The sequence below is a fragment of the Anoplopoma fimbria genome, chromosome 13 (assembly GCF_027596085.1).
Source record: "Anoplopoma fimbria isolate UVic2021 breed Golden Eagle Sablefish chromosome 13, Afim_UVic_2022, whole genome shotgun sequence".
Taxonomy (NCBI): domain Eukaryota; kingdom Metazoa; phylum Chordata; class Actinopteri; order Perciformes; family Anoplopomatidae; genus Anoplopoma; species Anoplopoma fimbria.
In genome coordinates, this window is record NC_072461.1 from 10,919,611 (window position 1) to 10,932,951 (window position 13,341).

At 41.2% G+C, this 13,341-nt stretch overlaps 1 protein-coding gene across 1 annotated transcript; it reads left to right on the forward strand.

Moving 5' to 3' along the window:
* Nucleotides 1-711: 711 nt before the first annotated feature.
* Nucleotides 712-12,641, forward strand: LOC129101385 (bifunctional methylenetetrahydrofolate dehydrogenase/cyclohydrolase 2, mitochondrial-like). Its single transcript, XM_054611184.1, has 8 exons — nt 712-959; nt 3,232-3,416; nt 3,649-3,771; nt 4,425-4,577; nt 6,288-6,395; nt 10,153-10,245; nt 11,597-11,722; nt 12,301-12,641. Exons 1-8 carry the CDS (start codon nt 817-819, stop codon nt 12,414-12,416), a joined length of 1,047 nt encoding a protein of 348 aa, XP_054467159.1. The 5' UTR covers nt 712-816; the 3' UTR covers nt 12,417-12,641.
* The last annotated feature ends 700 nt before the right edge of the window (nt 12,642-13,341 follow it).

The following is a 13,341-nucleotide window of genomic DNA, read 5'->3' on the forward strand; positions in this document are numbered from 1 at the left end:
ACTGTGTGATGCAGTGGCTTGGAGTCCTAGACAAATTCCCCTGGGGTACAATAAAGTATATGTTATCTTATCTTTTAACTTTGACAGTTATTTTTTTTTGTCTTCCGACATTGTGACAAATTCAAACCTCTGTACTTTCAGTATTATAACTTTTTTCCATCGTCTGGATCCTCCATTTCCAAGGCGGCATCTTCCTTTCTTTATCACCTGAACAGATGGACACAGCACGGTTAACCAAGCAGTTCTAATTTACCTTTTCCCTTTATTATTAATAATAATAATAATAATAATAATAATAATAATATTAAGCCTTTATTAGTCCCACAACGGGGAAATTATTTCTCTGCATTTAACCCATCCCGGAGGAGCAGTGGGCTGCAATGAAGCGCCCGGGGAGCAACTTGGGGTTAGGTGTCTTGCTCAAGGACACCTCGGCATGTTGCAGGTAGAGGGGTTTGAACCACCAACCTTGTGGTTACGGGACAAGCGCTCTACCTCATGTGCCACAGCCATATATATTTCACTTAAACTGTGAGGAAATGTACCTAAATCATTTTTTCCCCCCAACAATTTCTTTGCTGCAACAGCAGTGTACTCCCTGCTTAGTTCTAGTTCACATCATTTGCATAACACAGAATGAGCTCAACCAGCCATGTCCACCGTGCTCAGTGTGTGAGGTGCAGCCTATCACCCATCCGCTGTGATGTGGACACACATGTCCTGCCCCCGTCTCCCTCTCGCGCTCGCTCGCACGCACGCACGCACGAACGACCTACACGCGCTCCACGACACACACAAACACGCGCGCGCGCAAACATGGCGGCCTCTGTTTCCCCGCTACGCTCCTCCTTCAGGATCTGTAGCCCGTTGACGTTGCCCCATCACTGCTGCCGGGCCGAACTGCGGACGCGCAGGAAATGCGAGAGTCAAAGGAGACACCTTCACCAGTCGGCGACGAGGTAAACGGCTCCCCGTTAAAACAAACAAAACCTGTGTTTCCCCCCCCCTTCCAGTTAACGCACGGTGCTAGTGTGCGGAGGGATGAGCTGACGCTTCAGCACCGGCGAAGGCGTGTGTACGGTCACGTGCTGCAGGATGGTGATTGACAGCGGGTTTCACCGTTCACGGTAGAGAGGGCCGGGTTTAACGGACGTAGCGGTGTGTGAGGTGACGGTGGAGACAAGTACAGGTCTCGTTACACCGACGGGTCTGTCGGGATTACATAAGTGGCCGCGGTTGTCAGAGGAGGCTACAGTCCTACCGAGGAGGAGGAGGAGGAGGAGGAGGAGGAGGAGGCTGTTTGAGGACGGCTAGCTGCAGTTAAGCCGTCACTGTGATGACCGGTGGAAGAGATAACCGTATCAATAAAACACAATCTTTATTCCACTCGAAAGATAAGAAAATAATAACGTCCACTCATCACTAACTCTACGTTACTGCTACTCACATTCCACAAGCTACTCCTTCTCCTCCTCCTTCTCTCCGTCTCTTTCTACTCCTCCTCCGCCTTCTTTGTCTTCTCCTCCTAATTCTCTTCTCCTTCTACTTCGCCTCCTTCTCTTCTCCTTATTTTTCTACTCCTTATTCTCTTCACCTTCTACTTCTGCTCCTTCTTACTTTTTTCTCCTTCTTCTCCTCTTCCGTCTTCTTCTACTTTCTCCTTCTCCTCCTCCTAGTCCTTCTTCACTTCATCTCTTTCTACTCCTCCGCCTTCTTTGTCTTCTCCTTCTCTTCTCCTTATACTTCTCGTTCTTTTTATTTTTCTTCTCCTTCTCTTCTTCACCTCCATCTCTCTTCTCCTTATTTTTCTTCTCCTTATTCTCTTCTTCTGCTCCTTCTCCTCTTCTGTCTTCTTCTACTTCGTCTCCTTCTCTTCTCCTCCTCCTTATTTTTCTACTCCTTATTCTCTTCACCTTCTACTTATTCTGCTCCTTCTTACTTTCTTCTCCTCTTCTACTTCTCTTCTTCTTCTCCTTCTACTCCTCCTCCGCCTTCTTTGTCTTCTCCTTATACTTCTCCTCGTTCTTATTTTTCTTCTCCTCCTAGTCCTTCTCTTCATCTCTTTCTACTCATCCGCCTTTGTCTTCTCCTCCTTCTCTTCTCCTTAAACTTCTCCTCGTTCTTCTTATTTTTCTTCTCCTTCTCTTCTCCTTCTACTTCGTCTCCTTCTCTTCTCCTTATTTTCTTACTCCTTATTCTCTTCACCTTCTACTTCTGCTCCTTTTTACTTTCTTCTCCTCTTCCGTCTTCTACTTCTCTTGTCCTCCTCCTAGTCCTTCTCTTCGTCTCTTTCCACTCCTCCTCCGCCTTCTTTGTCTTCTCCTCCTCTTCTCCTCCTTCTCTTCTCCTTCTACTTCGTCTCCTCCTCTCCTCCTCATTTTTCTACTCCTTATTCTCTTCACCTTCTACTTCTTCTGCTCCTTCTTACTTTCTTCTCCTCTTCCGTCTTCTACTTTTCTTCTCCTTCTCCTAGTCCTTCACTTCGTCTTTCTACTCCTCCTCCGCCTTCTTTGTCTTCTCCTCCTCCTTCTCTTCTCTTTATACTTCTCGTTCTTCTTATTTTTCTTCTTTCTCCTTCTACTTCGCCTCCTTCTTCTCTTCACTTTCTACTTATTCTGCTCCTTCTTACTTTCTTCTCCTCCTTCTTCTCCTCCTAGTCCTTCTCTTCGTCTCTTTCTACTCCTCCTCCGCCTGCTTTGTCTTCTCCTCCTCCTCCTTCTCTTCTCCTTATACTTCTCGTTCTTCTTATTTTTCTTCTCCTTCTCTTCTCCTTCTACTTTGTCTCCTTCTTCTCTTCTCCTCCTTATTCTCTTCACCTTCTACTTCTTTTGCTCCTTCTTACTTTCTTCTCCTCTTCTGTCTTCTTCTACTTCTCTTCTCCTTTTTCTTCTCCTTCTATTAAAGTTGTCTACATACTGTATCAAACTGTATATAAGAAGGATTGACCAGTGCAACCAAATAGCATTGGCGCTAACTTCCTCATTCATTTCCTTGACAGAAGTAAGAAACTACCCTTAACACTTCATTTAGTTCGTAGCAGATAAGCAAATACAAAGTCTAGCTGATTCCATTACTGTCCCTCAACTAACTGATTAATAGAAATATTGTTTCAGCTTTATTAGGAATGATGTATTAGATATATTTTTAATTTTATTTCTGTTTTGCAACCTGTGATGAGGCTTGTGCTGCATGAGTGCGTTCCTTTTATTTCTTGGCGATGTACCTCTCCAGGCACGATGCTGTGGTGATTTCGGGGACAGAGTTGGCTCGGCAGCTGCACAGAGAAATCCAGCGTGATGTTGAAGAGCTGGTTGCTCAGGGCAACATGAGACCCCACCTGGGAGTGGTCCTAGTGGGGGACGACCCGGCCAGTCGCACCTATGTCAAGAACAAGACCCGGGCCGCCAGCATCCTGGGTCAGATATGAGCATCGCGTGCATCCATGAATGACATAACATAGCTCTACCTAATGCATCTCACATATTAACGCATGGATGAATATTTAGGTACACATGGATAAACACATTTTTCACGAGCAGAATCAATGTAGCGTGTAATGTCACGCAACTGCAAACTGACATGCACATTTTTTAAACATTGCGTGTGTGTGTGTGTGTGTGTGTGTGTTATGTGTGTGTTGTTCTCCAGGTATTTCCAGTGACACGGTGGTGCGGCCGAGGTCGGTGTCCCAGGAGGAGCTGCTGGAGCTGATTGACAAGATGAACCGCGACTGGAGGGTCAGCGGCCTGTTGGTGCAGCTGCCACTTCCTGGTAAACACGGGCGCCGCAGCTGCCGCACGACATTTCCTCACTGACATCAAAGTTAAACAAAGTGGCCGGTCTGTGCAGTTCGGTTTGTGGTGATTGCATCTATGTAGTTCGTTCCTAAAAGTCATTGTGGTTGCTGCATAAAAATCTGGACTAATGTGGACTTAAGTCAAATAAGTACATCGAGGCAGCTAAATGGAACTTAGCCATCATTAATTACACCTGTTCCTATCCTACTGTGACAAGTCCCCAGAGCGCCATCTAGTGGGCCAAGGAGCTATATCCAAATGGCCAAATGATTAACTTTATGGTTCTATACAAAGCTAGTTGTTTGTACTTGAAAATATGCTCAAGAACTCACATAAAAAAAAATAAGCATATTGTAAATGATCAGTTATGTTTTAATATCACCACACCAATCATGACACATCATCGGTTAGAGACAAACCTGTTCTAGCTACGATTAGCTAGCTGCTATGGGTAAAAACAATATGCATTTTGGTCATCACAGCTGACAGTAACATAACACATGTTTAGTTTCTTCACAATCAGAATTGGGCCCCAAGTTGCATGTTTGATGTAGTGGTCGACCATTCACCATTATGTTCTGCATGATCACATGTAATATCGTAGTAACACCAAGACCTCCTCTTTAGAGCACATCAATGAGCGAGCGGTGTGTAACGCCATCGCTCCAGAGAAGGATGTGGATGGCTTCCACATCGTGAACATCGGTAAGCTGTGTCTGGACCAGAGATCCATGGTGCCTGCCACACCAGCAGCAGTCTGGGAGATCATCAAAAGAGCAGGTAGACAACCACAGGAAGCTCCTCAGCTCCATCACTGATGACCGTTTTTTACAGTGTTTGTGTTGTCCTCTTCGTTTCTTTTATTGAGCTGCAAACAAATACTTCTCCTTTAGGGGTGCATTAAAGATCTGTTCAGTTGAATCAATTGCAATATCAATGTGTCAATAAGTGCAACCAGTTCCTTATGTCTTAATCATTGCTTCATGCTATTCATTTATTTATTTATTTGTATTCATTTTGACATCATTTTATAAATGAACATCTACATGAAATGACTTTGTATCAACAGTGCAAGCTGTTTTGTCAGCTTGTTTGGGTCTATTTTTAAAAATATTTTGCTCATGAAAACCTCAGCACATTTTTTTCCCACCTGCCTTTTCATGGCCTGCCCACTAGATGGCGCCTCACAATCATTTTTTTCCCACCTAAGTTCTCTACTGTACTCGACCAAGTAAGGGTGTAAATCCTTGAATTAAAAATAAGATGATATATATAAAGATATTCTATTTCTAAGGTGTTAATATTCTGGCAGTTCAGAACTTGGGCTGAATGTGTTGTGCCAAACATAAATTTATATGCGCGACGTTGGCGAGGCTACGCAAGAATTAAGAAACGCTACACGTAATTAAATAATCATATGTGAAAAATTGTCTGCCGTGTGTTGCTTTACTCGTCAAACCAGGCAGAGGGTGTTGCCGTTCATGCACAACCGGAGCTAGACCTTTCAATCAAAATTGTTCTCTTAGTTCATCTGTCGACAGCTGTGTTGAAAAGTTTGATGAAAAATCAAAAAAAGGCTTTGTCCCTCCTTCCTGAAAGTGGGGTGCAAAGTCCCTGAGTGTGTGGGTGAGGGTCCTTGACTAAGTTTTTATTGTTTAACGTTTGACGGAATAAGCGACCCTCTACTCAGTAAGAATGAGAGACCCTGATGGCTGTTTTTTCTCTATCAGCTATAAGCAGAGGAATGTTCTTTTGCACTTTCCATACCGGGCAGTGATTAAGCTTTTGGGGGGCTTTCTGCTGCCCCCTTTATAAGAATATATTTGGGATGAAAGGGTGAAGGTCTCTCTCTCTCTCTCTCTCTCTCTCTCTCTCTCTCTCTCTCTCTCTCTGCACTACATGGACACAATGCTTTTTGGTCAGTTAGGAATAAAGGGAATGTTGACTGTCAAGTTGAGATAGTTTGTGGCAATACAAAATTAAATAAAATGGATATTTCAGAAAGCGTTCAGAGATCAGAAAGCTCTCGGAAAACATTCTTCAAGCAAGAGGAGATTTCTGTTTTAAGTCAGACACAGTGACTAAATAAAGGAGAACATGAAAAACATACAGAACTGAACTGAAAATGCACACTGATGAAGTTCCATTCTTGTAGCTGGAGGAACATTCAAATATCAAATACTCACAAAAATATCGGTTTAATAGGTGCATATACCCGTCCTCCCACTATCAATCACTATAATTACGGCGGTGTTGGCCAACAATAGAAGTAGTAATTGTCACCGGCGCGACATGGCGGTGCCAGGCTGCGGTGCAGCACATGCCTGTTTGATCCGCCCCGGGCTCTTTCACTCTTTTATTTGGTTGTTAAAGCTCAGCATTTTGGGATTAGCAAAGCAATGTTGTGCTCCTTGCACACCAGTTCTCCTATATTTCATTAGTGCATGATTTATTCTGAACATTTCCCCTTTGAAATATTTATTTGTGCAGGCATTGAGACGGTGGGGAAGAATGTGCTGGTCGCCGGTCGCTCCAAAAATGTCGGAATGCCCATTGCAATGCTGCTGCACACCGATCGCAATCATGAACGCCCCGGGGGTAAGTGTGTGTGCGTGTGTGTGCGTGTGTGTGTGTGTGTGTGTGCGTGCGCGTGTGTGCTTGTGCGTTCAGGTGAGTCAGAATTTGAATTATGATTTGAGTGCTGCTCTTTGTATGCAAATCATATTGCACCATCTTGGCTTCCCCTGAAAGATCTCGATAGCTTTCAACGTCAGAACGTGACCAAAGGCTTTTTATGACTCCTCACCTTTTTTAATCAAACAATAAAACACTGATGCACGTCCTGCCGGAGGAGTTCCAAGAGGGTAAAAAAAACAGGGCAGGAAGAGTGCAAACAGGGCGAGACTTCTGGCGGGCGGATCAACTGTCCTTTTAAGGGCTTAGGAAGAAAGGGGAGAGGATTTTGGAGCGGCGTGTTATTTGCAGCGAGATATGTTTGACTTGTCCAAGTGAAGCAGTACTAGAGAATATCGGGTGTAATAAGTGTCGTTTTCAGCAGATTGTTTTGTAGTTGTAACTTGAAAACTGCTAGGAGAAAAGCTTCGGAGCAAATATTTGACATTTTGGGAAATACCCTTATTCTTATTGAGTTTGTTGAATATAAGGCTACAGGCCTCAGCCGCTTAGCTTAACATTTTGGTTAGGATCCAACCAACGCAATACGCACAAACATTTATAATTCATAAAGAGTGAGCCACCTAAAAGTGAGCTTTGCATGCTGGACCTTCACCAGACACAGAAGTCATTAGACTACAACCTAGCTGCAGTCCCCACCGTCCATCACTCAGAGCAGTGGGGGTGCTCTATGAACTAAAATCCTAGTAACACACTTTCTGGATAATTTATACAAAATTCTATACATAAAACCATTAAAAAATATATTTTTTAATTCCTCCTCAGTCATAAATAGTCCACATTCTGTTTAACCTTGTATGTGTGCAACGTGTCAGATAGGGATCCATATCAGTATTGTACTTTGTGTAGTATTAGATTGCAGTGTTGGCTACATGGGATTGTTTCCGACTCGTAAAGTCCAAAAGCAAAAATTCCATCAAGACGCCATAACTTAATTCATGTTGAAGAAACTGATGAGTTATATTCATTAAAGAGAGTTGTTTGAATAAAATATGGACTGACTCATTTAGTATGCTGAATCACTTTGCGTCATAGTTTTTGATCGCCTTGTTGGTGAAAGTGTAGGACTCATTCGGTGGCAGAAAGAAGTCTGGTTGTATAGAAGTCTATGAGAAAATGACCTTACTTCTCTCTTGATTTATTACCTCAGTAAACATGTTAGCTTCAAGTCGTCAATGCAGCATGATGTTCATTAGTAGATTATGGTCCATTTAGAGTCAAATATAGACCTTAGGGCGGGGCTACCTTGTGATTGACAGCTTGCTACCTTTCCAGATCCGTATACGGCGTCTCCACCGTGGCGTCACTCCTCCGCCCTCCAATAACTGTCACTTTAGTTCACTGGTTGCATGAAAACAAGGCCAAAATGCTTAACTCGAGTCTTCAAAAGTGCAGTCGACAAACCAATGACGACTATGTCCTTTTCTTATAAACAGTCTATGTTTAGACTTGTCGAACATTGATCTAATAATCTATTGCTTTTATGTATTTTTTCTTTCTTGACGTGACACTTCACCTGCGCTACATTTTCAACAGTAGTGAGGCACAGAAAACATGGAAGGAGAGAACAGGATTGAGTACCAATATTAACACAGTACGATTCCCTGACTGGAATCTAACTGGGGATCTTTTATGGTCATACTGTATGTAATATATCATAGTCTGATGAGGCCAACAGGATGCCTCATTTTCTAATCTAATTTCAAAATTCCCATTGACTTTTTTAAAAACTTAGACTTGAATTGAATTGCAAAGCCAGCTGTCAACATTACATTACATTACAGTCATTTAGCAGACGCTTTTATCCAAAGCGACTTACAATCAGTAGTATATTACATATCATTCACCCATTCACACACTGATGACAGGCTACCATGCAAGGTGCCACCATCAGACTCTAACTAACATTCATGCAACATCCAGTCCACACCGATGGCAAGCCTTCAGGAGCAACTTGGGGTTAAGTGTCTTGCCCAAGGACACATCGACTGCCGAAGCCGGGTATCGAACCACCGACCCTCTGATTGGAGAACTACCTTGCTCTCCACTACGCCACAGCCGCCCAACACACCAAGTTTACGTCCGTGTTATCTGACAGCCATGTTTTTACTCAGACCTATAACATTCTTAATAAAGCCCCACATCGTTTTGGATTTCAATCCTTATTGGTATTTTAAATCAGATTATGTCACTGAAGTAGAATTCTTTTGCAAGTTGGAAACTTCGGCTGTCTCTTTCTCAACGCTTTTTATGACGCTGAAAACAAACACCTGGTGTAACCCTGGCAAATACACTCTGTTTTTATCAATAAATTGGGTAAAATGATTTTTGTATAACATTTTATGGCGTTTTAATGAGTTAATTTTCATCTTGGGGTCAGTTCTCTTCTTGATTTCCCTCTCTTACACACACACACACACACGTCTCATAAGGAATGCGTCCTCAGCGGTTCGATGTGCCTCGACTTGCCTCTACTTCCTTCTCACTCCTCTTATCTTCCTAGAAAGTCCCCCCCTACGTGATCTTCTCATCCCCGCCCCACATTCCAGGTCCTGGTTCAGCTCCATCTTTGCAGGATGTCACCACACACTTTTCAGATAGAGATCAGGATTACTGTAGTCATGTCGCTTGTGTAATCACTGACCGCAGGGTGTCCTCACCGGAGGTCTGCCACAGGGCTGTTGCGTGATTAATATATTTGTACACACTCTCTATCTAATCTTTGTTTTAACCCTTTAACTGAGCCGAGCAGGTAGTTTGGATTTCATGACCTCTGTTTTAGAGAAATCCTCCCCTGAAACTCAATACAATGGAGGTGAATTATGGACCGAATTTACACACCCGTAAAAAAGCAGTTTGCTTCTTCTTTTCCAAGCTTTTGTAAACCCACTCTTTCCTTTTTATTATACTGTGGCACGCTTGATCGATCGATCATTTTTACCTCCTGAGCTGAGTCAGAGAGATGGATAAAATAAAACAAATCAATATCAAATTTCTAGTTTTTATAAAAATATATATTCTTTTTAAATCAGTGAATTTTAATCTACTATTCCATTTTAAAATTGTATAATATTTTTGTATTACCTTTTTAAATTACTTTCTCTTACTAATGCAGTCTCATGAATCATAAAGATATGAAGGTTTCATGTAGTCTGCATGAAATATTCATCAACATGCTCAGCTCTTTAAAGTTTTTTTTCATCTATATTTCTATGTTGTTTTAGACATTGTGTATTGTGTTCTGTCCTTTGCATCAATATATATATTAAAATATTGAATATATTGAATAAAGGCCTTTATTTCTCCCAGTGCTTTTTCAACAGAAGATGAAAATTCAAGCTAATAATAAAAAAAAGGCCTTTATTTTGTAAACTGGAGCTTATGAGGTTTATGAGGTTTATAAACTGGTAAATGTTATATTTCATAAATATGTAATATGTTTTTCTGATGCTATAAGGGCTGGTCTTTATTGTAGGCATGCCTCAGGAAACTCTGAGCATTTTCATTGTTAGTCAGGATATGTGTCACTTTTCAGAGGAACTGATGCTTCAATAATAAGTCATTCCAAAAGAGACCCATCCCAAAAAGATCAGTTGATATATATTTTTTGAAGAACCAGATGTGAAATGTAACGGTGGCAAAAATGTTTGTGTCCTCTCAGGTGATGCCACGGTGACCATCGCCCACAGATGCACGCCGAGGGAACAGCTGAAGGAGCTGACGAGCCTGGCTGACATCATCATTGCAGCTGCAGGTAATCACACCATTATGACACATGCCAGTCTATTCATTTCCATTTTAAGAACTGATCACCAAAGTGACAAATCTGAAACCGAGAAAAGGCTTTCTAAGTTGATTTAATAACACAAAATCATGTACACAACATATCAGTCAGTCTGTAGCGCCGCAGCTAACGACTCTTTTTCAGTGTCAGTTAATCTGCCATTCAGTTTAAAGCCAAATTTGAATGGAGTCAATGAAGTTAAAATAATGATTTTTTTCTCATTAACTTTCTTCTTCCTAATTGTTTTTTCTTTAAAATAACTAGATTACTTTATAATTTCAGTGCATGTTTTCCTTTAAAGGACCGCACTTTTACCATGCCTTCTTCCATTAAAATGTTGCAATACAAATTAAATTAAAGTTTGCCTCAAAGGAAAGTGATTCTGTTTTTTTTTCGTTTTTTAAGGTATTATAGCCTCGGGTGTTCACTCCTTATACGGGCATTGGAAGCAGTTTCATTATGTTGGAAGTGTCATAAAGAAATCATGCGGTCTGATAATGCAACCATGAAAACATATTGTGAAAGTGCTCACCTGAATAACAATAGTGATCTTCTGGAGCCAATCAGTCAGTGCAGGGCAGGAGTATCTGTCGAAAAACTCTCTAAGTAACAGTGAAAGCTTCAGGTGGGGTTGCCGCGTTCTCCTTCCTTTGTGCTAAATGGGACGTTTCCTCGATGACTAAGAGCAGCTCTCTGGGAAGGGCACTAAAGGGCTCCAACTGTCAAATGTGACGTTTAGAAATAAGGAACTGCATTGATATTTTTCCCCGCACTGTGTGATTAGGTGAAGTCCAGCAACAACTGTCACAAACTGTTTTGACGTCATGTGGGAATCAGCATCCGTCTGAGGTTTAATTGTTGCCATTCTGAGTTTGGCACTTAATTGTTATTTGCCTCTGACTTAATCTAATTTTTGAGGAGTTGTAATTGCAGTCTGGTTGGTTCAAATTGACAGCTCTCTGGCAGCCAGCTTCAAAGCGGAGCGGTTTTCAAAAATAATACACGATGGTTTAATTATTCCCTTCCTCGTAGACGGTTAGCCGAGGTGTCGTCTCGTTTTTGCTCTGCTGGCCTTTTAAGTCTGAGGGCACAGTGAACCTGTGATTAAAAGGTGGTGACGAGTGGTAAAGGAAACGACAATCTGTTCAGTGAAACTTTTATCTCTCTCCCCATATGGGTTCTTTACACCGCTGTGGTGGTGAGCTGGTTATTTTAGCTTTGGAAACGTGCACTAAAGCGTAACACCAACAGACATGATAAGGGCCCTTTTATCTTGCAACAAATTATCTTTTTACTTGCCGGTCCCGGTTCCTGTGACTAGGGGTTCCCGGGCTGATCACAGCAGACATGGTGAAAGAGGGCGCGGCAGTGATTGACGTGGGCATAAACCGCATCCAGGTCCCGGGCACGGGGAAACTCCGGCTCATCGGCGACGTGGACTTTGAGGGTAAATTAATCCAAAATGTTCAATCAGCACTTCTTCAGGGGGGAATAAATGGTGTTAAAGATGCTTTTACATTCATTTCTAACACAGTTGTGAAGTGGAATTACCGCCTCACGGTTGAACGCCTCAATCAGGCAAGATCCAGTTTACATACATGTCTGTCAAAAATGACATCACTTCATCATTTTAGCCTCTTTTTTAGACAATTTAAATAGTCTAAACCGTGTTTTGTGAGGTCACAGTGACTTTTGACCATTGAAGTTCAATAATACAACCTTGATTTCAAGTGGAAATCTAAAGATATTGCTTCAAGGAGCTATTAAGCTCACAATAACAGTACGGACAGACGGACTGAGACATAAAACTATTTTAAATCAGATTTCTGTTTTTAGTTGCAGAGCAAAACGACATAGTTAACACTTAACACCATATAAAATTTTGGCAACCATATAGTGTTTTCATTCTACAAAAGTGGTGTAATATGACAAACTTTCACTTGTTGAACAATTGCTCAGATAAGTGTAAAATATTATTTAAAAAAAAGGAATTCATTCAATGTAATTTTGTTTGACTTGTTGCAGGAGTGAAGGAGAAAGCAGGTTTCATCACACCCGTTCCTGGTGGCGTGGGTCCGATGACCGTCGCCATGCTGATGAAGAACACTGTGACCGCGGCCAGAAACGCACTGATGCATTAAACACACACACATTCCTTCTAGTGACTGATACACAGTTCAAAAAGCGTATGCATACGTACACACATACACGCATTCATCAGCTTATTTAGTTTTACACACATTTGAGCAAAGATACTTTATTTGAAAATCCACAAACTCAAAACATTACATACCTGCTGGGAAAATTACTTGATATGTATTTTCTTTATATTTTGAATGTTATTATTTATTTATTTAAGTTATTATTTTCAGGGTTCACTTTTTAAGAATTTAGATTAATATTTTTTCTACTGAAGTTGTTTTGGTTCATTGTTGAACATTCCAGATTCTCTGGAAAAGGAATATTAAATGAAAACAATGCTGTGCCAGTACTGCAATCTCCATCTTTTTTTGTCCCCGATATACAGATTTAGTAGATTTTTTAGCATTTCGCATTTAAACTTTATTAGACAGACAACACGGTAGAGAGACACACAACAAAGTGGTCATGAGGTATTAAATCAGAACTCCAAAATTAGGTCGTCTTCCCTATTAAGTGATTTGCTGCCAGAATAATTTCATGCATCACACAGTTGTTCCTTTAAAAAGCTTCATCAAAACAGGATGTGAAAATCACTGAATGTAAAGTGAAAATGAGTCACATTATTATTCTTAAAGGAGTTAAATAAACACTTTAATGCTTTTATATTTTATGAAAATTTAATTTTTGGGGGGGATTTAGTAGATCTGTAGTTCTTATCTATTGTGAGTTCCCTAGAAAATAAGAATTTGATTCAAATTGAATTGACTGTTATTTTATCTTCCACAGATTTGCTCTAATTAATATCTTGTCTCGCTTAAAAAGTAAAAATTTGGAATTCAATTAACATAATAGGAGAGAGGCGGAGGGACCGTTAAACCCAGCTAGATACTAGCCCGCTGTTAGACTCATTTTCTGTAACCAGTG